Here is a 24,553-nt window from a genome sequence, read left to right as displayed (position 1 = left end):
TATGTCGTGTAACTTTGCAGAAATAATCTATAGTGAATTTGTCTCCCAAACATCCTCACCCTCTTTATCTCTGTATATGTTTTATTGTTGCAGATAAAAGTAGAGTTTGGTTTTTGTTAGCTTTTTTTTTTTTTTTACCAATAGACTTCATTGACCATTTTAATGCCTTAAAACCTATGTCAATGCTCTCTAGCCAGTGAGTCGTATCTTGGAAAACTTCAAATTTAGAAACTTCTCTGTATTGACAGAAGCTGGAGTGTTTTGAGCAGTTCATACCTTTTTATATTTATTTTACCTTCTCTCCAGGATCTAGGCCTTTTTCAGCTAGTGCGCCAGGTCAGAGGTGACACCGTGGCTATATAAAGGTGCCACTTCTGCAGCTCCTTTTTTTCCTCACATGACCGATGCAGAGATCCACACATATAATTTTTGATTTTAGTTCTGGTTGATATTTCTAACCACAGATTTCTCACCTTTAGATTACCCCTAGGTGTGAGACTGGAAGTGGGAAATTCTTCAGAAATGTTTCCTCCCTCTGGTAGGTGGCGCTGTGTGGCTCTGTGGTACTACATACTGCCCTGGAAGTGACACTGCAGAACCACACACAAGCTGCACCTTGAGCAGTGAATTCAGTTTCTTTTTTATTGTGCCTTTCTACGTAGATCCAGAGCTAAGGTCCCAACTTTGTCAGCTTTCCAACGACTCCCCCCAAAAAATCAGTTTGCTGGGAAACTATGTCCTCACCGAAAATGACAGTTTTCAAACTGTGCCAAGACTGTAAGGAAGCAGATGATGGTCACTGACGTACACAAGTATATCAGCAGTACTTGGGTGATAGGCACAATTTCAAGTTGAGCAACTGGTGTGATGTCAGTCTTTCTAGGGTGATTTGGGACCAGGAGGCCAAATGACATGGCAGAGCGCGAAAAGAGATCATGGTAGAAGTATAAGCCCTGCTCCCACTCCAAGTTGTAGGCCATGTCGTAACCCAGGTCTCGAGGCCGCTCATGCAAAAATTCCAAACCACTGTTGAAGTCTTCCGGTAAGTCTAAGTCACAGTCTAGACAAAGTACAAGAAATCTAAGCAGAACTCAGCCCCATCCCCCACTCAAAGCCCAGTGGGAAAGCACAAGAGTGTTAAGACACAGGTTGCACCCCTCCTATGTTTCCTGAATTCACCCCAGAACGTCCCAAATAGCGACCTTAGAAGAGGCCCGCTGCCGATCCTTGCTACTTCAGAGCCTTGGGGGTCTCCAGACTGACTTCTTCCGGTGGGTACGCCCCCACGCCATGTACCACACTAGCCCATGCCAAGGTCTCTGCTGGTTTCTTCTGTGCCGGAACCAACACAGGGTCTGCCAGCACAGGTCGATGATTGATTCTCACCGCCACTATCTGACTCCGACATGAGGTCAGCTCAACCCAAATCTCTGTCTGTCCCGCAGTGAAGTTACAAAAGCGCAACCAGTGCTAAGACAGCCACATTCCAATCCAGTATCTCTGGCCGGCTCCTTTATTGGCAGAGAATTCGTGTTGTTTTTGGCTCTGAAGTTATTTTGTTTCTTTCTTTCGCCAGCCAAGGGAGTCTGTATGGTGAGCAAAGTGAATGGCTGCTTTATCGGTCTTTTAGGACTTTTTGGTTTACCTGACCAGCCGTCTTTCTTTAGGAGACTGGTTGAAAAACATTTCATAAAAGTTTTGACCGGCATATTTCACCCCAAACCAATTGTTATGCCTCAGTAGGATCTGAATTAGCTCTTGACATATTTCATGTGCGCATCCTTAGGGCCTATGCACAGCTGTTCCTTAAGGCTTTTGACTCTTAAAACTGTCTTTCCTTATTCCGTTTGTCAGCACACCTTGTGAGTGAACTACAGGCGTTATTAGTGTAACCGCCCTGAACCCTCTTCTATCCGGACACATTTATGCTGGGATCAGGGCGGCCGGTCTCTCTTGCATGTTGCCAATTTGATCATTTCCCTGGCATCTTTTGCCTTCCTTCACCGTAAGAAGAGAGGCTCCACCCCCTAGAATCCAAGAGGGCGCTAAGCTTTTTGATTGACTGCACAAAGAACCATCGTGGGAATGATCAGCTCTTTGTGGGGATTTCTGGTGCAAAAACCTCAAGGTAGGGGAAAAGAGGACCCTGTTGAAGTGACTAGTCTCATATATGAAAGACTGCTAAGCAGTAGCCCGGAGCCTCACCTAAAGTCTGCAGGCCAATTCTACCTGGGCCAATGGCGGCTACTACCGCATTCGTGAGAGAGGTACCTTTTATAGACATCTGCCAGGCAAAGTGATCATTGGTGCATACTTTGCTGAAACACTACGGCCTTGACAGACAGGTCTGCCGGGGAAATTAACTTTGCACTCTCTGTTCTTCAGGGCTTTTTTTATCTGCGTCCTCTCCACAGTCCCTATAATGTTTGGAAGGTACTGTTGTGATACCTATTTTAAAGCAGAGTAATCTGCAGTTAGTATCCAATCCTCTAGGGTTCTAAATGGACGGTTCATGAGTTGCCACAGTTTGAAAGTGTAGAAAAATTAACAAAATGACAGTAGAAACTCAAGTTGAGTAACTTAATAAAGTTAGTAGTCTCCTCACACGTTTAATTGTCCTTCTATTCTTAAAGTAGGAAACTAATGTATATTTTAGCTAATTTTTTATATTGTCAAATTATCACTTATTGGATGTCTGTCTTTTCCATTTCAATTTGCAAAACCTAATTTTTCCCCCTAAGCTCACTTAGTTCTTCAAAACACCTTTATTCTGTGCCTGAGATTAACAGAAGTTATCTTTATTTCCCATTGTTAACCATGAATTCTGTTATATTTGACAGTAACATTAATATTCGTCTACTTTGTTGGATTATTCTTCAGATGTTTCTAACCAAAGCTTCCGCTCATCACTGTTTTAACACCACCGACTTTCTGTCCTCATTTTCAACATTGTGCTGTCACCTCTGGTGTTCATTTTTACTCTACAGCTTGATACTTTACTAGTTGTTAGTATGTAAAGCATCCATATAAGTTTCAAGTGAGTGAGGGTTATAAAAACTGTTAAATGTGTACATTGCGTTAAGCCTTTGTTGGTGCTTCAGAGATCTGAAGCATTCACTGCAGGGATTGGTGACTTTGCCATGTGGCAAACTATTCTCCAGCTGGAATTGTATGTCTTTACAGCAAGTCTGCTATCCTTGCAGAGCAGATATGAGCCTGACCGGTGACTGCAATGATGGCACGTTACCCCATGTTACATGTGATGTGCTCTAATGTTCCAGGCTGGTTGCCAGTAAGCTGCGGCCTTCTGGGACATGTAGTTGTATTTTTTCCTTACTAAGCGTGGACTTGCAAATCTTAGCATGTGAAGTCCTTTAGTTATTAAACCTTAATTACTTATAGTTCAACACTTGCCATTGAACCACTAAGCAGAGTCATGAAATAACATAGTGTGTATTTGTACAGTGCATGTTGCCCCGAGAGGGTATCATTGTGCTGATGTTTATGATTATGTAACTTTAACTTATTTTCTGATGGATCCTTCTAAGAGTAGATTTCTCACATTTTGAATTCCACCAGATGCAAGACTTGATCCAAAATCTTTTTGCCCCTCTTGCTCTCAGAGGCCAGTAGGGGATGCCATGGACTTCACGGTGGCCTCTGAAAGTGACAGAGCAGAGCCATGTATAGTTGACACCCAATCGCGAGACCGCTGCATAAGCGGCGGTGTGCCTTTCGGCCGGACCGCCTGTAAATAGTTAAAACCACAGTTTGCCCAAGAGCGAGGCACACTCCCCACCCGCGTTGTCAGGTCAAGGAAGGTTGCAGGCAACACCTGCGTCTGCAGCAGTGGGGAGGGTGCCTCGCTCTTGGGCAAACTGGGGTTTTGAATATTTATGGTCGGTCCGGCCGGGAGGCGCACCACCGCTTATGAAGCGGTCCCTCTGCTGTCTCTGTGATAGCGTTGCGGGCCAAACAGGCGAAAGGCAGTAGGGAGGAAGGAAATGTGGGCATACCAAGGATATTTGAAATTTGGACATTTGCCTTAGAGTTGCCAGCAGCCCACTGGGGTGTTATTGCAAAAAGAACTTCCAGTCCCAGAATTAATTGTGACATTTACTCACCTGAGTCTTATCTCTGATTTAAAGAAAGGGCGTTCACTGGATGTTCTGATTGTTGGTATTATGTGGAGAGCAGCATAACCTTTGAAGAAGGGCATTAGCCTGAAACACGTCAGGTTGCTACAGACGCATGTGCTGCCTGCAACCTTCCCTGACAACGCCGATGGGGAGTGTGCCTCGCTCTTGGGCAAATTGGTTTTGAAGTCTGGGAGTCTGCTTTGTGAAAAAATTATATATATATATATATATATATATATATATATATATTGTCTGGACAAAGCTATACCTCTCTGAAGAGCTCTAATTAGAGCGAAACACTGTGTCAGGGGTTGCTTTTAATCATTTCAGGTTGGCTTGAGTTGGTATTTTACCAATTCAAAGCTGTAATATTGTGCCTGGAGTAATAAATGGCTTTTGTTATTTGACAGCTCGGCAAGGACTGCACTGTACTAGTCCTATGCTTAAAGACTTTGCTGTTTAAATGGCGAAAGACTTTGTCATTTTGTCATTTTCTATCTCGGCATGGATAGCACTGTCTAATCCTATGCTTAAAAACTTTGATAGAAAAACAGACATTTGAGGTGAGTAGATCTAGAGTGTCGCTGGTGTTGAGAGTGCTCTAACAGGAGCTGCTTTCCACCTAAACTGAGACCTACCCAGAGTTCTCTCCTTCTTTTTTGCATATATATATATATATATATATATATATATATATATATATATATATATATATATATATATATATATATATACATATACATATACATATACATATACATACATATACACACATACACACACACACACAGCAGACTCCCAGAAAAAAAACAAGGCTAACCAATGCTCTGGAATCTTGCTTTTGCAATAAACACCGAAAACAGGAGGACAGGGAAACACTTGGCCTCTCTTTAATGAACAGCAGAAAGTTATCCTGCAAAACACGCAGGCATTGTTAGCCCATAGGCTGCATTGAAAACTTAACAACCTAGATAATGAAAGCAATTGCAGGCATAAACTGGCACTGTGCCTTTAAGGCAGCCACGACCCCCAGCTTCCCATCATGCCTCAGGGGTGACAGTTAGGTCAGTTGTTCTTTCTGTCTCCTTCAGTCAGGACCCTGGAATTTCAGCTCTGTACTTTTGTGGGCTTTTTGGAAAAATAAAAAGTTCCCTGTTATTGCTACTAACTTCTGTTCATTCGACATTTTTCATCTGTTGAAGTTAAGAGTTACCTTTGCCCCTCCTGTGGCAGAAAGAATGCCAAAACAGATTCCCATTCTGTTTGTATCCTCTGCCTTCCTGAGTCTTATAATCCTGAGACCTGCCAACACGGCAAGAATCTTTCAAGACGCACTCTCAAAGAGAGAGAAAGAATCTGTCTTCATGGCCTCTCAGAGAAGAAGCTATCCACTGCCTCAAGAGACAGATCTCCAGTGAGGCACAAGAAGAGGAGACCTGGGTCGACTTCCAAGAGTAACGCCCTGGTCTGTTCTTCGGCATCAGGTTTGGCGTCGAAAGTGCCTCCAGTGATGAAGAATTCGGCTCTGAGAATCTGTCCATCGTCAAGACAGCCGTTGAACGCGTCGGAACATCGCTCGTCGCCGAAGGTTTCTGAGGATAGAGGAACATCTACCCATCGGCGTCATGCATCGACGCCAAATCAACCTCCTCCATTGCCGTCAACCCGGCAATGGCCAATAGCGAGGAGTCCATCTCAGTTGGCGCCGACTCATCACCCAACGTCAAGACATCGGTCTCCATTGTCGCGATGGCGTTCAGCATTGAAGCTAAGCCCTCCGTTGCCGTCATCCCGGCAGCGGTCAATGACGGGGAGTCGATCTCCTTTGGTGCCAACTCATCGCCCAACGTCGAAACATCGCTCGCCGTCGCAAAGGCATTTCACAACGAGGCGAAGCCCACCGTTGCCATCAACCCAGCGGCGGTCAATGTCGAGAACTCGATCAACTCTGACAAAATCCAGAAGAGGTTTGACGTCCCGAGGAAGTTCTCCATCGCATCGGTCTCCGTTGGCCAGTTCACTCCCAACATCAAAGCACCAGTCTCCGTCGGCAGGGCATTGCTCGACGTCAAAACGGAAAACTCCCTCGACGACAGCACTTCAGTCTCTGTCGGCGACTCACGCCCCGACGTCGAGAACTCCATCAGTGTCTTCTCAACCAGAGGTCTTGGTAGCTCATAGCCGCTCAACTTTGAGGCATTCTCATCTGCAGATGTAGACGCACTGCTCACCATCAATAAGACACACTCAGTCTATCCGCACAATGTCGAAGGGGCACTCAGTGTTTTTAAGATCGCCTTCAGGAATAAAGAGGTTGTGTCAACTTTGCACGGGGGTTTACAAAATGGAAGGTGGCTGAAATGACCCGAGGCCCACCGGAGGGCTGTTTAATTAATGATTGAAAATTGGCAGATAAACAACGCTGGCAAATAAATGACTACTGGAATAGTATACTTTGGACTTCTACTCCCAGCATATTGCTTACCTGAAAGTGAGTGGCAAGAAGGGTATTTCTTTCATAAACATATATATGTGTGTGTGTTTTCATATATATATTTTATATATTCCAGGGTCCCCGCGCATGGGCGGGGATATTCAGTGCTTATGACTTTGATGAGGATACCAAAACACACAAGAAGATGGACGTAATGTTGCACAATGGCAAAACATTCACCCCCAGTCACAGATCTGGGTTTAATCCATCGTTATTTTGCTCACCAAGCCACCCCAGTTCAAACATGGCCGTATGCAAATCAGTCTTGACCATGTGCCTCATGGGAACAGTCCAGACCGAACTGCCAAGCACATGATGCGGATACGCCTGGAAGAGAATTAGGATTACAGGTAAGTAACATATCCTTTTGGAAACTTTCAAGCAGATTCGCCAAACAGCGCCCAAGTCATTATTAAAACGAAAGACCGCTTCTCAATTGAAACTTTTACCTGCTTATTATAACTACAGAGTTCCTTTCACCGACTGAAGAATATAGTCATACCATGTCAGTGAAAACGAGTGGAGTAAAAAATGCAGATGTAGACATTTATCACTACAGTTGAAAGGTTAAATCCCATATTATTACAATAGTAGAGGTGCTTATTTTGTACCACCTCACTCTAGCTGTTTACTGCTTCATGGCATGGGCAATAGGTTTGAGCTCGGTGTTTAAACATGGGTTTTGCTGGTGCTGCTTGCCTTGCAATTAGTGTGAGAGTTACGATTTGCAGTCTTGTGTGATACAATGATTGCAGCGCTAATCTTCCCAACTACACCTGTACTTTAACTGTGTTTTTCCAGTGTTTTCTGATAATTTATACATTTTTGTTGTGCCCAACTCTCACTGCACTTGAGTTTCGGTTTTGTGCAGCAGGGATGTGGTAAAGGTGATACTGTTTTACCTGAAATACTTTTTAGATAGTTGATCATTTAATCCCCAGTCCCGCCCTACACTATTTAATGGTAAGACAAGCAGAGTGCATTTGGTGTACTTCTGCAATGCGTTGCAGAGGGAGTGTTGTTGTGGAAGCCAAGCAGAATAACAACAAGGAAGGCTGCAGGAGTTTGGGAAGCTGCACCTATGGTGACCCCCTGGGAAGTACCAGTTGGGGCAGGCATGTTCTGTCCTCTAGCAGCCTTCGTCTCTTCCTGACACCTCAGGAGTCGGTGCCTTTTTTAAGAAAACGGGCTGTACAAGCGAGGCCTTTAGCCACCCAGGGCCTATCACCTACCAGTAGGATTGCAACCTAAATGGTTTTCTACCAGCATGCCTGATATTTTAATTCCCCAGCTGGTAGAAAAATGAGAAAGGTCCCAGAAAGTCAGCGTTGTCCTCCTTTATCAGTGTAAACAGAATCGACATTCCTTCCTAAACTGCCAGCTTTAAAAATGGTGAATGGATTTGGAATGGCTTGTGCTAATGTTCCTATGAGCATAATTCACAGACCATGTTTTTAATCACCAGCAATGCTTGTAATTTAGCAACTTGTTTTGTAACGCAGTCACACTGTTGCCCAGAGGGTGAAAATAAGATAACATCTGTGATTCCACATTCACTTACTGTGGACTTTTAGGTGGAAGAGTTTCTCATTTGTTGTGTCTATGGCAGGAGATGACCATGGCTGTCGTATACTAGACTAAATACATTCTGTCATACTGTAGTTCATCCAGAAGTCCACCCAGTCAAAAAGAAAAATCAACACTGACAAGCGTTCGGGAGGAGATCCTGAGCATGTTGTTCAAAGGTATGGTACATAGGGTTCCCAGATGCCGGTGGGCTAGGAGTTCTAGTCCCCATTCTTCTGGGTGAAGATGACTGCATGGGGCTGGTGTCACATCCCCTACAAACCATGATCTTTCACCCTGAGGTCCTCCAGTTCCTACTGGAGGACATAATGTAGGTTAGTTAGACATTCAAGCCTCTTACTGGCATGTCCTTATCCACTCCAAACATACAAAGTTTCTAAGATTTTCAGTGGATGATGAACATTTTCAGTCCTGAGTATTTCTCTTTAAGTTCAAGTAATCCCCAGGATTTTTCAATGCGTGCTGTGTTTTTAAAGACATTTTCTGTAGAATAAAAAAAGAAAAGGAATCTGGGAATACGCAGCCGGTGCAGATTAAGAAAGAAAAGCAACTGTTACCATTCTGGAAGGCTTAAAAGACATGGCTGTTCAATCTTTGAGGTGTCTATCGTTCTTATCTGTCTCGTGCTGAGCTAGCGCCATGATACTTTTAGGTGAATGTTTTGTGCTCTACAAGTCTCGCTTTCATTTCCAACCAAAACGCCGACTAACGCCTTTTCATTTGGGAAGATAGAACTTCACTTCTTTGTGTTGGACTTTGGCCATAAATTGCTGTTCCCGATGACCTGCGTGTTATGAGTGCAGCGCCATTTCTGCTTAAATCTGCTTTTGGAGGGTTGTATCCCACCCTTTGGGGTCGCATGAAGGTCACGTCCTGGGCCCATTGCATCTATTCTAACAACAATACTGTAGCCACCACACGCCATAACAACTGGTGCGAGTATTGTTGCCCTGAGCTTTTTTTTGTGTTTAAACGTACACAGTTCTTGAGGTTGTCTCTCCGCATTCCCTTCTCCGGAGTGACACTCCCAGCTTTCCACCATTTTACTGAATCATTCTGTGTGACATTTGCTTATTTGCACTGCACCCAGGGGCATCATTTCTCTCTTACCTGGGACACTTTCTAGCTCTTTGAAGCTGTCATGCTTTATTTACACCATGCATGAGGTTCCAGAAAGGATTGAACCACAGCTCCAACGGCCTAAACTGCTGTAGTATTGCAGTATCTACCCTGGAAACCCCTGCTGCTCCATGGAAATCCATGGAAAATCATCTGAAACTCATGTGCTGCCAGTGCTTCTTTGTTTGAACCTGCCTGCTTCGTGGCAGACCCCCGAGAGCGCGTTTCATCTCCAGCACTTCATGTTTCCCTTGTAAATCAGGTAAGCATGTATTGTACAGAGAGTTACAACTATTAGGACAGTTGTTTCCAATAAAAAATATAAACTCAACAATACATAAATGTTGACTCTATAATTAATCGAAGTAAATAAGCTGTGCGGATCGATCTACAATGCATAGTCTTGAGACAGTCATTCTCCAGGCTAATAGGAACCCATACGAATGGAACCATGTTATGGGACGTCTGTGAACAGGTATTAACCCGAAGGAGTGCTAATCTAGGATTCCCGTGTAGTATTTCACCCCGTGGTGCCTGATTAAGCGGTCTGTCTGCACTAGATCGTCAGACTAACTAATACACTTCTACAGCAGGCTGCACTTTTGACTATGTTCCTCAATCATGGGAATCCCATCATACAATAGGGTAAAAAGTTGCATTGACTAAACAACCTAAGGCTCTAAAAATAATCCTGTACGCAGATAATCGGTTTATCCTTCTGGGTTTGTTAACCTAACAAGAATTAAATTGGGCAACAAAGACACATTTTATGTATAGCACTAGGAAATATCAAAAACTGATGTATGAAGCACCATATTAATAAACCAAGGTGATGGTATTCGCTTTATAAAGAGCTTTCACATTTTTGGAGTTCCATATAGGAGTAGCTCAGTCAGGCCAGGTTTTTTTCTTTGTGTTGTAGGAATTGTATTCTTGGTTTTCTTTTGGGATCACCGGCCGCACAATGCAGAGGACAGAAACATGAAGTGCGCTACTTGTGCGTGGAAGCCCTACCTTTGAGAAAGCTGCTCCAATTTTTGTAACCTTTTTGACAATTATTATAATTGGTGATACGTTCAGTGTCAGTTCATGATGACTTAAAATCTAATTACATATGTAACTGTTTAATAAGTCCCCTATCTTTTGTTGCAATCTGCAGCATTATGAGTTGGGCCTGTTCCTACATCCACTGCTGGCATTTGTGGAAAACACATTGACTTCGAAGCCTATCATGCCGTCACATAGATGTAGTCAGGGATGTTTGGAATGGAACCTGAGTTCAGAGTGAGATCATAAGCAAGGAGAGACGTGAGAGAGGAGTAAGACAGCGGTCGGAATGGAACCACTTCTTGTGAAGCTTTACTTCAAATACTCTTCTATATAACTCAGCAGCTGTCCTCCACACTTACCTGTATTTGTATCTTGCTTTTATCAAGGACAAAACAAGATTGAAGTCTGTGTTATCAACAAAGTTACAGGGCTTTGTAGGTCACAGGCAGTAATGCTATTTGTTTAGGTTCTCTGTAAACTGGCCGGTGGTGGCCAGCCAATGCAGATGAATCAGGAGACTGAAGGTGCGTTTCAACTTACCACGACCTTTTCTCATATTCCAATGCCAGTGTCCTGAGAGCGCCCTATCCACGCTTGCAGGTTAAGCATGGAGTAACCAACCATGGCAGACACTCGATGTGTCTTGGATGCAAGGTGAATCAGTGGTGCTTACCATTGGCGTCCCTGTCACACGTCAACATTTTGGACTCTGTAGCACTCGCTTGGCGGCTGTTTCGCTTGACTCGCAGCACACGGTCAGCAAGCAGCTGAGGGTTCAGCTGTGGCGCTGCACAGTACTGCTCTTCAAAGACGTCCTGTGTTACATGCGGTATGTGAATAGGTCAATCGGCACGGTTAGCCACTGAGTATACACGGAAGGCTCCTGTGTTACATGCGGTATGTGAATAGGTCAATGAGCACGGTTAGCCACTGAGTATACACGGAGGGCTCCTGTGTTACATGCGGTATGTGAATAGATTAATCAGCACAGTTAGCCACTGAGTATACACGGAGGGCTCCTGTGTTACATGTGGTATGTGAATAGGTCAATCAGCACGGTTAGCCGCTGAGTATACACGGGCGGCTCAGTCATTCTACCTATCCACTACCAGTGGAGAAGCCAAGCTCCAAATCTGACAGCCTTACTCTTATTCACTCACAGCTGTGTCCATAACTGTTTTCCATTACATGTCTGTTCCTCTTGTCTGTTTCCTGATGGCTATACCTCTTAACTCCAAGCAACAGTTGTGAGAGAAGACATCCCTTTTTATCCTTAACCTGCTGCAGAGTGTTTGTGTGTTTGCTTTTTAACTATTTTAAACTTTGAGTTCAGCTTCCCTGTGCTAAATCCACTCATGCAGTATTTTCTGTTCCAGGGATCTTTCTAGTCAGCATGTGTTCAATGTTTTTCAGTACTTAAGCTAAGAGTGTGTGTCTGTGCTAATTGTAGGGATGGGCCTATCATTTGCACCATTCTTGTGATCCCACCATGATTTCTCCATCACCTATGTTAGCGCCTCATTCAGTCAGCCTCCCATCTCCAGAATCCTCTCACCTAAATTGGCCAGCAGTACGAACAACTCTGTGCCTTCACGAATTGCACAAAGCCCCCTTCCTCCCCTGGTGACCTGCTGCTTGAAATGTATATATTCTCAGTACGATCTTCACTTTGCATATGTCCCGCTTCCACCTCTTATCAATTACATTTTTATCAAGGAAAATAATTCATTGTTTTTCTGCTTTCTCCTCCACTGCACATCTACAGAACTTTTGGTATGATTTGGAGAATTCCTGCTTTGACTGCTGCATTATCTTTTCTTGCTTGTTTCTAATGCCCGGTGTTATCATATTGGTCTCTCTGTTTTAGCTGCATCGGCTCACTCACGCATTCACTGTATTCATATGGTCTTTGTCTTATCCTCAAAATACATACTCTTTTTATTTTTGATAGACGTGGTTTGTTTTGTGCCTCTCCCTAGTCAACTTGTGTAAGTTTGCTGATCTGTTGTATCTGTGTTGTTTTGTGGCTTCATGTGCCTGTTCAGTCATCTGGCGCATTTTCACTGGGGCGCTGAAACTGTATAACTATGTTCGGATCCCTTCTACTTCCTGCTAGTAACTGAATGAAAACCCAGGAAAGATAACATTTCGTATACCAGGCTTGAGGCAGGGCAGATGCGAATTGTCACTTTTCCTTAATGAATGTCTTCTTGTTGTGTTATCACCCAAATGTTTCTTAAAAGCAATTACATTGATTGGTGTGATCAGTTGAAGAGAACCGGAGGACTACCAGAAACATTATCTAGGAACACGGTTTGCTTTTTCTTTGGTCAGATCCTTTGAGTCCTCTTGTTGTTTTAGTCTTCCTTTATAAATCAGTATCTTTTCCCTGTATGGAAATGCATGCAGTCCCGTGGAGGGTGCAGTGGGACTGTAATGTCAATAATTGGTGATTAATTTTTTTCCAGGTTGTTGGAGTTGGTGAGGAAATAATCTGGTGACAGTGCCTTATTTCTTATATCTGTTGCTTTCTCATCCAAACATGTATTTATCTGTCAACAGTAACTTTATGGTGACGGCAGGCAAAGACCGAAAGATCAAGTTCTGGGATCTTCGTCGACTATACGAACCACTGAATAGCATCAAGCGATTCCTGAGCACAGAGATCACGTGGATCCTACCATATAGCGGTGTTGCTGTGGCACAAGACAGCTGCTATGCATCGTAAGATCCTTTTTAATATAACAATGATATTGTACTTGTATAATTTCACAGTTACTTCCCCTTTGAATTAACCCATCTAGTATGGTACAAATGGGATATTTTTTTGTTTGGCAGATCTTAATCGTGTTTCTTACGCCAACTCTGGCATAAGTGTAATTCCTAGCCTCAAATGTGAGCCCAAAGTGTAGGTAACCAAACATTTTGGCTAGTATGTTTAAAATAGCTATTTATCCGCACATCTCCCCACGCTTAAAGTGCTTTGAGTGTTACGTAGCTATGTAAATATACAGGATCCCCTGTTATTTCTACTCTATCACCTTTCCTTTCAATAGTTACTTCCTACCACAGATTCCTCACCTTGCAAGTATTCCCCAGGCATAAGACTGAATCTGGAAACCTTAAAGCAGTACCTCCCTATGCCAATTAGTGGGGTCGTGCAGCTTTGTGTCATCGTCATTCTGCTCCGAAAGTGACGAGTGGAGCTGCATATAAGCGTAACCCATGCTCACTGACGTCAGTTATTTTCTTTCTGGGCCTTCAGATGCAGATCTGAAGCTACTCCTTGGTAATTTTAGACCATTTATTCTAAATTTCTACTGTGTGCAAAAACAACGGGGTTCAAGCCATGCACTGTCACAAAGTGTATGCTTTTGGTGCTTGGTGTCATAGCACAATTCCATGGCCTGCTACGACTGTTCTCAGACGAATCCAAAGGCCACATGGGGCTACAAGGTGAAGATGTATGTCACAAAACATCGAAAGTCACCACTCCATGACCTGTCAAGTTTGAAAGGAAGGTCTCGTTCCCATAGCAGATCATCATCCCATTTGGGTAAGGTTAAAAAAAAAAAAGGCAAACCAATTGAAGCTGGAATCTACTCCTTCCCACGACCCTCAAACTCCAGAAAAGGTGCATGGGTGTCAGTGATCCTCCCGGTCTCGCTCCTGATCTCCCTCATCAGAGCCAATTCCAAGTCTAGTCCTGATGCATCTTAAATTTCCAGATCCTTCAATGACATCACAGCAAGTGGAGGCCTTTAAATAGCCCATACAATGATCAAAATTGCAAACACAGCACAGTGAGTGTCAACTTGTACCGTAAGAACAGAGACAACCGTTACAAACTGCTATAACAGTAGGGGTTACGGCCGAGAGCACTTATGCACCCACTGCAAAGAAAAACTAAAAAGTGATGAACAGATTGCTTGAATTCATCTCAGCCGCTGGAAATTCTCCTGGGTCACATTCCGGTCCATTACTGTGTATCACTGTGCCATTGATTACATGGCCCAACCATACACAGATCAATGTATTTTCCGCTCAAACAGGTGCTGTCAAGCCCAAGGAGCATGCCCTTTGACAGACTAGTTTCAGGCTCGTTTTGGCCTTTTGACGTGTAGCGTCAGGCCTACAGCAGTGAGCCCTCAACCCACCTCTGCATACACAAGTTTTGTACTGCTAGAAAATATGGTCAGTTAAAGAATGAAAAAGGCTTCAGGTTTGAAAGCTCCAGCCATGCTTGTCAAAAACCCAAATTACTGGTGTATGTGGTCATGCAGCGATAGGACATCGGCAACCTCTACCCTAGGTAAGCATAACTTTATACACCTTCTGAATATAGTCTAGAGGCACAGCATTAGATGCTAGCGTGAGCGAAAGGCCAATGGACTAATAGTTTCTTGCTGTGGGAGCAAATAAATTTTAGCTTTTTGTCCATGTGGCAATCAAAGATTTATTCTCAAGGGAAGAGGCCATCACAACCAAATACTTATTGGTAGAAGAAAAAAGTAAAGAGGACAGGAGTGGGATATTTAGCAGACCTGAAAATCCCATGATCCCTGTATTGTGCTGGTCAGAAACTCTAAGATCGATGGCTAGAAATGTGGCTTCTCCGGACCTCCCAATCGCGTTTAAAGACTTTAAACAAGCTTGCATGTTTTAGCTGTGAAGATGGTTAAATGCTACTTGAGTTCTTTGACATATCAATCTTGTAACCAAATTCTGGGTATAAGCTTTGTACTGAAGGCGTCTTTCTGAGAAAAATAAGCAAGCACTGAAATACAAATAATTCTTGCTTTAGACCGTTAACGATGGAAATACAGGGATGCATACTACGGAAAACACAGACAATGGGAGGGAATCAAAGGGATTTACAGCTCTAAACCTACATTGACAGACAACACTAGATTACTTTGTACCTGCCAGGTGTTCACAAAATAATTCTGTAAGGCGTGAATAGTGCTGTGGAGAAATGTGTAGTATGAGGTCTTATGCATTGGGTCGTGTAGGAAGCTGGCTCTGTATATGCAATACCAAAATGAGGTATAGTGTGCACAGAGTCCAGTGGAACCCCAAAGGTAGGCAGAGGTAAAAGTAGATAGCACCTTATTCTCTATTTGTGGCAGTGTGGGTGAGCAATAAGGCTTTATCAGAGGGTAGTTTTAAGTATTTGTTGTACACACTCAATCATCAAATGATGACACACACTCAAAGACGGAACTCAGACCAATTTTTTTTGTACAAAAATATTATTTTATTTCTAGAACCAAGCTAAGTCTGGCACAGGTAAGTGAAATAAATGCTTTGCAAAATATTATGCAGTGTTTACATGTGAATGCAAGTTCAAATGCAGTTGTTTGAAATACAGGTAAGTCAAGGTATTGACATTACTGTACAGATTACTTTTCAGTTAATTTTTAGATTACTTTTTAAGTGACTTTTTCTACTCGGTGTGATATGCCTAGCTATCACACTGGGACATTTCCTAGAGAAAAGGTAAGTAAAATCAGTTTTTCACAATTGTTATTTTTCAGGTTTCCATACAAATCAACTCCACACAACATTTTTCAGACAAAAACAGTCAATGGATTCCTATGGAGAGAAATGAAGTGATCGGTTACCAGGTGTACTCAGTCTTAGGGGTTGGGTTTCTGGGGTTAGAACAAGGGTTCCCCAGGGTCAAAGATGCACTCTTGTTACACCCTCAGCGGCACTAGGGCGGCTGGGTACAGAGTGCTGAGGCAACATGTTATCCAATGGGCAATAGGGGGCCTCCGGTTGGTGGCTGCTTACAAGCAGGCCACTGGGTTGTGGGAGCAAAGCTCCTGGTCTTGGGTTCAGGGCAAAGGGGGATCCTGTATAGCACAAAAAAGTGCACCCGCAGCGGCGCAGAGGCCGCTGGGTGCAGGGTGCTAGTTTGGCGTCGGGTGCTAAGTTGGTTTCAATGGGGATTCTTCGGTTTCAACAAAGACTGCAGGCTCTGGGATGAAGATCTTCTGGAGGTGACCACCGGTCGGAGAGGTAAGTTGGGATACCAGGGAATCCTGGGACACCGTCGGTTGGGCCACCCAAGGCCGTGGGGCTTCGGGTGCAGGGGTGTATTTAGGCGCCGGGTTTCTCTTACCAGCTCCGGTCCCAAGAATCCACCAGAAAGAGGCTGCAGGCTTCGCTGTGGAATTTGAGGCAGGTCAGAGATCACCAGATCTCTTGTCAGAATTGCTGGGGAGACCTCGTGGTGTTGGGCCACTCGAACTAAGACCTTGGCCGACGGGTCCTAAATGGTGCGGACTCGCGGATTTGGCCGGAGCCAGAGTCTGTGGGTGAACAAATCCGGTGTTCACGGGAGACAAAGTCTTTTCTTTGGAAGGTAGGGTAGGTCCTCGGGGTTCTTGAGGTTGCTGGCTGCAGGACACACCATAGTTTCGCTTCTGCAGGTTCGAGGTGGGGACAGACCGATAGGGCTGGGGCCAAGTCAGTGGGCGTCCTCCTCCTCTTAGCTTCAGCACGGCTGTTAAGTCTTTCTTCTTGGTCGTTTCTTGTCTGAGGAGGCAAGGTTCGGGGGTGCCCCTAAATACTAGTTTTAGGGACTCTACCGGTAAGTTAAGGTTGGGACCAATGGGTCCCTTCCTTGGGGTGGGTACACCCTCTATTATGCCACCCTCCAGTGGGAGGGGGGCATATGCCTCACTCTGTTTGGCCGGGTCCCCCATCTGCCAGACGGCAGGGACTGAGAGTTATGTTTCACCTCGCCTCCCCCACCTGAGGGGTGGGGTTGGCAAAGGTGGCCACACCTACCTTCCTCACTTGGTTTTCTCGGTGGTCCTCCTGCCCAAAGTGGGGGTCGAACCGGTGGGGACCAGTTGCTGGAAGTAGCAAAAAGCCTGGGGAAGCTCACAGAGGCGGCAAGCCTTTGAAGCTTCCCCTTTTTGGACCCTACCCATCCCGGGGGAGGAGGCTTGGCACCTCGTCCCGGGATGTGCATTGTTTCAGACCCCCCGAGAGCAGCAGCAGCTCTTGACCCAGGGGTCCAGAAACATGTCTGGTGGTGGCAACTGGTGAGCAGCCACTCAGCCTGGGCACTAGTGTTAGGTAATTTTTCAGGGGGCATCTCGAAGATGCCCTCTGTGTGCATTTTTCATTAAATCCCACATTGGCATCAGTGTGGGTTTAATGTGCTTAGAAGTTTGATACCAAACTTCCCAGTTTTCAGTAAAGCCATTAGGTACTGTAGAGTTCATAATGACAAACTCCCAGCACCATATACTCTTAATGGTATTACTGCACTTACATTGTCTAAGAATTGTCTTAGACACTGTAGGGGTACAAGGCTCATGCACCTGTACCCTCACCACTGGTATAGCACACTCAGCTAGAGGGGCTGATCTATGCCAGGGCAGTAGGTTGTAGGCATGGCATGTGTGCCATGTCGACTCTTCACTATGTTCTGCACCAAAACACGCAACCTGCAAAGGCAGTGTGTGTGTGTAACGTTACAGGGTCTCTGAGGGTGGCACAATAAGTGCTGCAGCCCTTAGGGGCCTTCCCTGGCCACAGTGCCCTTGGTCCCTGTGGTACCATTTACAGGGGACTGCCCTGTGGCCAAAGAATGCCAATTGGGTTTTGTCTTCAATGCAGTTTAGGGAAAGAACATAGGCCCTGGGTGCCTATTTGGCAGGAGCCCAGGGCGCACTGTCAAAGTACATCAGCAGTCACCTGGTTCTCCGTCGAGCTGCAGACCACCAAACGCGCCTGTTGAAAACTGGAGAAGATGTGGCTCCACGAACGCACTCCGGACAACCACGCAGCCCACAAGGACGCCACCCGCAGACATCACCACCTCATCAGATTAGTCACGAGATCCTCCTTCAAAGACCGCCTGGATAACAACGCACACGACAGCAAAGAGCTCATCAGCATCGTAAAGGAACTCTCCAACCCCAGCGCCAACGACATACCGCCCTCACAAGAACTGTGCAACTCACTGGCCATCTTCTTCCACCGCAAGATCGCTGACATCCATGACCACCCCAACTACGTCAGACCCCACCTCCCCTGTGAACACCACCAGCGCCACCCGCCTGACCTCTTGGTCCAACGTCAACGACGACGAGACACGCAAGGTCATGAACTCTATCCACTCAGGATCTCCGTCAGACCCGTGCCCACACCACGTATTCAACAAAGCAGACGCTGCCATCGCACCCCAACTACGGAAGGTCATCAACATCTCCTTCGAAACAGCGACATTCCCGGCAAGCTAGAAACACGCCGAAATCAGTGCCTTCCTCAAGAAGCCCAAGGCGGACCCCAAGGACCTCAAGAACCTCCGGCCCTGCTCCCGTTCCTGGCGAAGGTCATCGAGAAAATCGTCAACATGCAACTGGCCCGCAACCTGGAAGACAACAAGATCTTGGACCCGTCCCAGTCCAGGTTCAGACGAAACCACAGCACAGAGACAGCCCTCATCGCCGCCACAGACGACATCAGGCGCAAACTAGGCAACGGCGAAACATCAGCCCTCATCCTCCTGGACCTGTCTTCCACCTTCGACACGGTCTGCCATCGCACTCTAAAGACACGCCTCCTTGAAGCCGCAATCCAAGAGAAGGCCCTGGACTGGACCACGTCCTTCCTCTCCGGCAGAACCCAGAGCGTCCGCCTTCCGATCCGAGGCCACCGACATCATCTACGGCGTCCCCCAGAGCTCATCCCTCAGCCCGACACTGTTCAACATCTACATGGCCCCCTCGCACAAGTGGCCCGCTAACACGACCTCAACATCATCTCCTACATCGACGACACCCAGCTCATCCTCTCCCTCACCAAGGACCCGCACACCGCCAAAACCAACCTCCACGAGGGAATGAAGGCTGTCGCCGACTGGATGCAGAACAGCCGTCTGAAGCTAAACTCGGACAAGACGGAGGCACTCATCCTCGGACCCACCCCCTCAGCCTGGGACGACTCCTGGTGGCCGACCACATTGGGAGCAGCACCGACACCCACCGACCATGCACGCAACCTACGATTCTTCCTCGACTCCTCCCTCTCCATGTCTAAACAGGTCAACGCCGTCTCCTCCTCCTGCTACAATACCCTCCGCATGCTCCGCAGGATCTACAAGTGGATCCCGACCGAAACAAGAAGAATGGTGACACAGGCCCTCGTCAGCAGTAGACTGGACTACGGCAACGCACTCTACGCAGGAATCCCAGCCAAACACCTACGATGACTACAACGCATCCAAAACGCCTCCGCCCGACTGATCGTCAACGTCCCCCGCCGCAGCCACATCACCCCCCACCTGAGAGACCTACACTGGCTCACCGTCGACAAGAGGATCACCGTAAAGCTCCTCACCCACGCACACAAAGCACTCCACGACCTGAACAGCAGACTCAACTTCTACACCCCGACCCGCCAGCTCCGCTCCGCCAGCCTCGCCCTCGCCGATGTCCCCCGCATCCAACGAACAACATCCGGCGGCAGATCCTTCTCCTACCTCGCCGCCAAGACCTGGATCACCCTCACTACCCACCCACGGCAGACCCAAGACCTACTCGCCTTCAGAAGACTCCTCAAGACCTGGCTCTTCGAGCAGTAGCGGCACCCCCTCCCCTCAGCGCCTTGAGACCCTCACGGGTAAGTAGCGTGCTTTACAAGTACTCTGATTGATTGATTGAGCAGTTTAACAAAAAGTGGGGGCAACCATGCAAAAAGAGGCCTCTTTTTACAGGTGCGATATTTGTTGTGGAAAACCTGGCTAGCATTGAAAGTTTATGTGAAAAAACCTGTACATCTACAGGCATTCACAATCGCAACCTTTTCTACCCTGAAAATGGTTGGAGAATACATGAAACAAAGAGCTGTAGCAACTTCCCTCTTGGAGTGGCGGGTGTAGGATGGTTTGGTGGGAGGAAAACCGATTACCCCAGATGAGTTTCTACATGATGGAGTGTTTTCTCAGGAAGAAAGCAAATTACATGTGCATATCGGGCTGCATTTCCACACTGTTTAATTGCACTCTATACGAATATGTACCACTGAAAATGCAAGACGTAGAAATATCACTTGACATTCTCTCAGAAACGCACCTGAAATCCTATGTCTGGCATAAAGTGTAAAAGTACATTTAAATGGATGTGTAAATCTTGGCTTGTTCTTTTACCCCTTTTTGTGTGAATCGGGCCCATTTGTGTGTCTGAGAAACCCGCTTATATGTCCCCTACAGCAGGCTGTTTTTTATTCCCCAACTTTGCATTAAAATGCCGCAGGTTACACAGTGACAATTCACAAATAGCCAGTGCAATTTAGTGCATGTATTGGTATATTCATATTGTAAAGCACTTACCTCAAAAAAAAAAAAGGAAAAGATGTTCATCCAGGTTTAAAATTAAGTAGGTGGCGTGTTGCCTATATAAAGGATATGCGACATGGCACAATATGTACGTATGTTTAATAAAACATTATGCGTCGCACAGATCATGTTGTGCAGAGGAAGCTCAGTAATAGTTTACACATATATGTAACTATGGGTTGATGAAATCTTCAACTTCATGTCTCATAATGTTATGCTTAAAATATGTTTTGCTTTAGAACAACCTGTTAACAAGCACTAGCAAAGCCAACAGGCCTTGCTTATAACAATGCCTGATGCTTTTAACTAGACAGTTACTGGAGTGGTGTGGCTCACTGGTTAGAGGCGGCAGACCCGTAAGCAGAGAACGGCCCGGGACCAGGGTACAATTCCCGACGCGGCAGGGTCATGGACCAGGGTCAAAACGGACTTGATAATTCTCACCTCGGTGCCTACTCTAACCAGGGAACACACACTGCAACTCTGGGCATTAAGCTTGCCTCATCTCTACAACGGCCCCCATTGACGCCGAGGATGCCTGGTTTCACCTTGGAGATACCCAGAAAGGGACCATCTCACAGGGAAAACCAGGACGGGTTCCCTAGCGGTCTTCAGCGCCAGGATACTCAATGGAGTCGCAGTGCGCTTTACAAGTATCCCACATTTACATTTACTCACTCTTAACCATTCGAGGGGGGGAAACATTTTGTGTGTAAAACATGTAAGACAGCTGTCTGTGGTACGAGACGGTTACCCTGTGAGCAATGCAACAGCTTGTTAGGTCGAGCCTGGGCATGTGCTGCTCTGCGAGGCATTCTGTAATCTGAAAGAGTCTATTAGTTATAGATTCCTTACCTTTAGAATTACCTCCAGGCATCAGACTGGATACAGAGACGTTTTCTGTAGCTGTACCCCTGTGCGTTGGTAGGTGGCGTCGGTCGACTCCGTGTTCGTCGTTGGTGGCGTGATCGCCGGAATGACGTTGCGGTGTCTACTTAGACACCGCTGCTGCGCGCTGACGCCAGTTATTTCTTTTTCCACATCAGCCAGCGCAGATCCAGAGATAGCGGTACCTTTAGTAATTTTTTGACTAATGCTTTTTTTACTTTTGTGGACATCTTTTTCAAGTCGTTCGACTCCTGGTGCACGTAGGGATGTCCCATCGGCGTACCAGCTTCAATTGATGTCAGTCACAAACCCACACCTCCTCTGCCTCTGGTGTCTGGAGCACGACCACGACCTGAAGTCGGGCTCCGACTGTCGGGCCATGAACCCAAAGTCTTTGCGAGAGCAGTCCCGAAATCTTCTGGAGGCCCGACAGTCCGCTCCGTACTGCTCGAGGTTACGGTCGAGAGGGAGGTCGCAGGACCGGTCGCGGAGTCACCACCATCATTCCTCCTCAAAGTCTTCGTCATCGGGTAAGTTGAAGCACAAGAAGAAGGCGAAGAAGCACCGACGCTCTTTGCCTTCTCCCCGTCCGTCGTCTGACATGACATGGAAGATCGTCGTCGTCGCCCGCGGAGCCAGCTGTGAATGCTTCAAACTTCCCTCCCTTCCGGGGAGCCGGAGCGTCCCCTGCCCAGCTTGGTGCATTTTATGAAGCCCTCCATTCCATCTTTGGTCTGCCCGACTCCGCCGGCGCACCTTCGCGCCACGAGGACTTGGCTGGAGGTTCTGAAGACATCACCGGACCTTGGTATGCTCTCTCCCCCTACCGTGGCCACGGAGAAGGGATCATCCTACGCTGTGGTGTTGCGTAGCGCGGCTAAGGCATTGGGCCTTGAGCTCCCTATGGTGGCATTTAGGATTAACCTCCTGACTGAGGTGCTTCAGCCCGCAGCGGCCTCTTCAGAGCCCCTGAGCCATTCAATGATGCCTTCACAGGCATCCTTCTGGGCACTTGGTCCAAGCCCAGCACAGGGGCTCCAGTGGATAGGATTATTGCCTGACGCCACCTCCTGGCCGACCCAGTTTTCCTCTCCCAACACCCTACCCCTGAGAGCTTGGTGGTCCAAGCCTCAACATCTAAAGGCATGTTCCCTACTGCTCCCCCAGATAGGGAATCCAAGAAGCTGGACCACCTTGGGAAGAAAATGTTATCTTTCGCAAGCTTAGGAATGTGGTCAGTGAACACTGCATGTCTCTTGGGCCGCTGCACCCACTCTGTGTGGGACACGGTTGCGCAAGTGCTGCCACAGTGCCTGGAGGAGGCCAGGACTGTACTCTCCCGTGGGATCGCGGAGGGTAGAGACCCACAGAAGTTTGCCATTCGATGTGGGCTGCATTCTGCCGACTCGCTAGGTAGAAAGATTTCTATGTCAGTAGCCTTGAGACGCTACGCCTGGCTGAGTTCCACTGCCTTTTGCCATCGATGTCCAGTCCACCCTTTTGGACATGCCCTTTAATGGCCGTCGCCTGTTTGGCGACAAGGCGGACAATGCGCTTGAGCGCTTGAAGGACTCTAGGGCTACGGTCAGATCCTTGGGCCTCGCTGCCACCTCTTGCCCAGTTCAGTCCGCCTTTCACCCCTTTCGTGGCTACGGAAGGGGTGTCCCACCTCGTTCCACCCAGGGCCACAGGCCGCGCAAGCTACTCAGCCTCTACGTGACTGGGACGTGGGCAGTGATATTGATCTGGGGGCCAGCGGGCGGGGCAGTCCACCAGTGCCCCTCTGCATCAACCTCCCTAGTCCGATCTTTCAGGGCCACCAGTTGCTAGTGGGCGGTAGGATCCACCATCACCTCCCCCACTGGCAGAACATCACGTTAGATAGGTGAGTTTTGCAGATAGTCCGAAGGGGCTACTCCTTCCCCTTCGAGACTACCCTTCCCTCCATGCCACCAGCACGCCATTGCATGTTGGAGGATCAGATGACCCTTCTCTGTCCGGAAGTTGCGGCTCTCTTGGCTATCGAGCTATAGCTATCGATAAGCCCCTATGCCAGAAGTAGGATGTGGTTGTTATTCCCACTGCTTCCTGGTACCCAAGAAGGACTAAGGCCTGCGTCCTATCTTGGATCTCAGGGACGGCAACCGCCTCCTCCGGAATGAGAAGTTCAAAATGTTGATATTGGCTCAGTTCCTGTCTGCCCTCGACAAAGGAGACTGGATGGTAGTGTTGGACTTGCAGAACGCCTATTTCCACATCCCTGTCCTGCCAGCCCACAGTTACCTACAGTTCAGGGTAAACCACGAGCATTTTCAGTTTACCGTGCTCCCTTTTGGCCTTACCAGCGCTCCTCTGATGTTCACGAAATTGATGGGGGTGGTCGCAGCTCATCTGCGCAGATCAGGGTTTCCAGTCTTCCCCTATCTCGACGACTGGCTGTTGAAGGGGAGCTCGCTCCAGGCTGTCGTCTCCCACCTCCAGACTACGGCGGACCTCCTGCACTCGCTGGGGTTCACTATAAATGTGCTGAAGTCACCCCTTATTCCCTCCCAGAAACTCCTTTTTATCAGAGCATTTCTGGATAGAGAGCAGTTTCGGGCTTATCCTCCCAAGCAACGATTCCGGGATATTCGGGCTATGATACAGATGTTTCAGCCTCTATCCCTGATTTCGGTGAGAATGACCCTGAGGCTGCTGGGCCTCATGGCTTCCTGCATCCTGCTGGTGGATCATGCCAGGTGGCATATGCAGGCTCTGCAGTGGGACCTGAAGTTCCAGTGGGTACAGCATCAGGGAAATCTTTCTGATTGCGTCCAGATCTCGGAGGGCACTTCACACCAATTGCAGTGGTTGCTAACGAACCAGGATTGGGTCAACGGCAGATGCCTCTCCCTCCCCCAACCAGAGTTCACAGTG

General features: G+C 46.9%; 1 protein-coding gene across 2 annotated transcripts in view; it reads left to right on the top strand.

Moving 5' to 3' along the window:
- Nucleotides 1-24,553, top strand: part of GTF3C2 (general transcription factor IIIC subunit 2) — a 718,613-nt gene that overhangs the window by 481,400 nt on the left and 212,660 nt on the right. For both annotated transcript variants that reach the window (XM_078650100.1, XM_078650097.1), the window contains exon 13: nucleotides 12,952-13,113. In XM_078650100.1, coding sequence (XP_078506226.1) covers nucleotides 12,952-13,113 — 162 coding nt within the window. The remainder of the gene's footprint in view (nucleotides 1-12,951; nucleotides 13,114-24,553) is intronic.

The sequence above is a fragment of the Lissotriton helveticus genome, chromosome 6 (assembly GCF_964261635.1).
Source record: "Lissotriton helveticus chromosome 6, aLisHel1.1, whole genome shotgun sequence".
Taxonomy (NCBI): domain Eukaryota; kingdom Metazoa; phylum Chordata; class Amphibia; order Caudata; family Salamandridae; genus Lissotriton; species Lissotriton helveticus.
The sequence above is the reverse complement of the archived record's forward strand: the minus strand, read 5'-3'. Positions and strand labels throughout refer to the sequence as shown.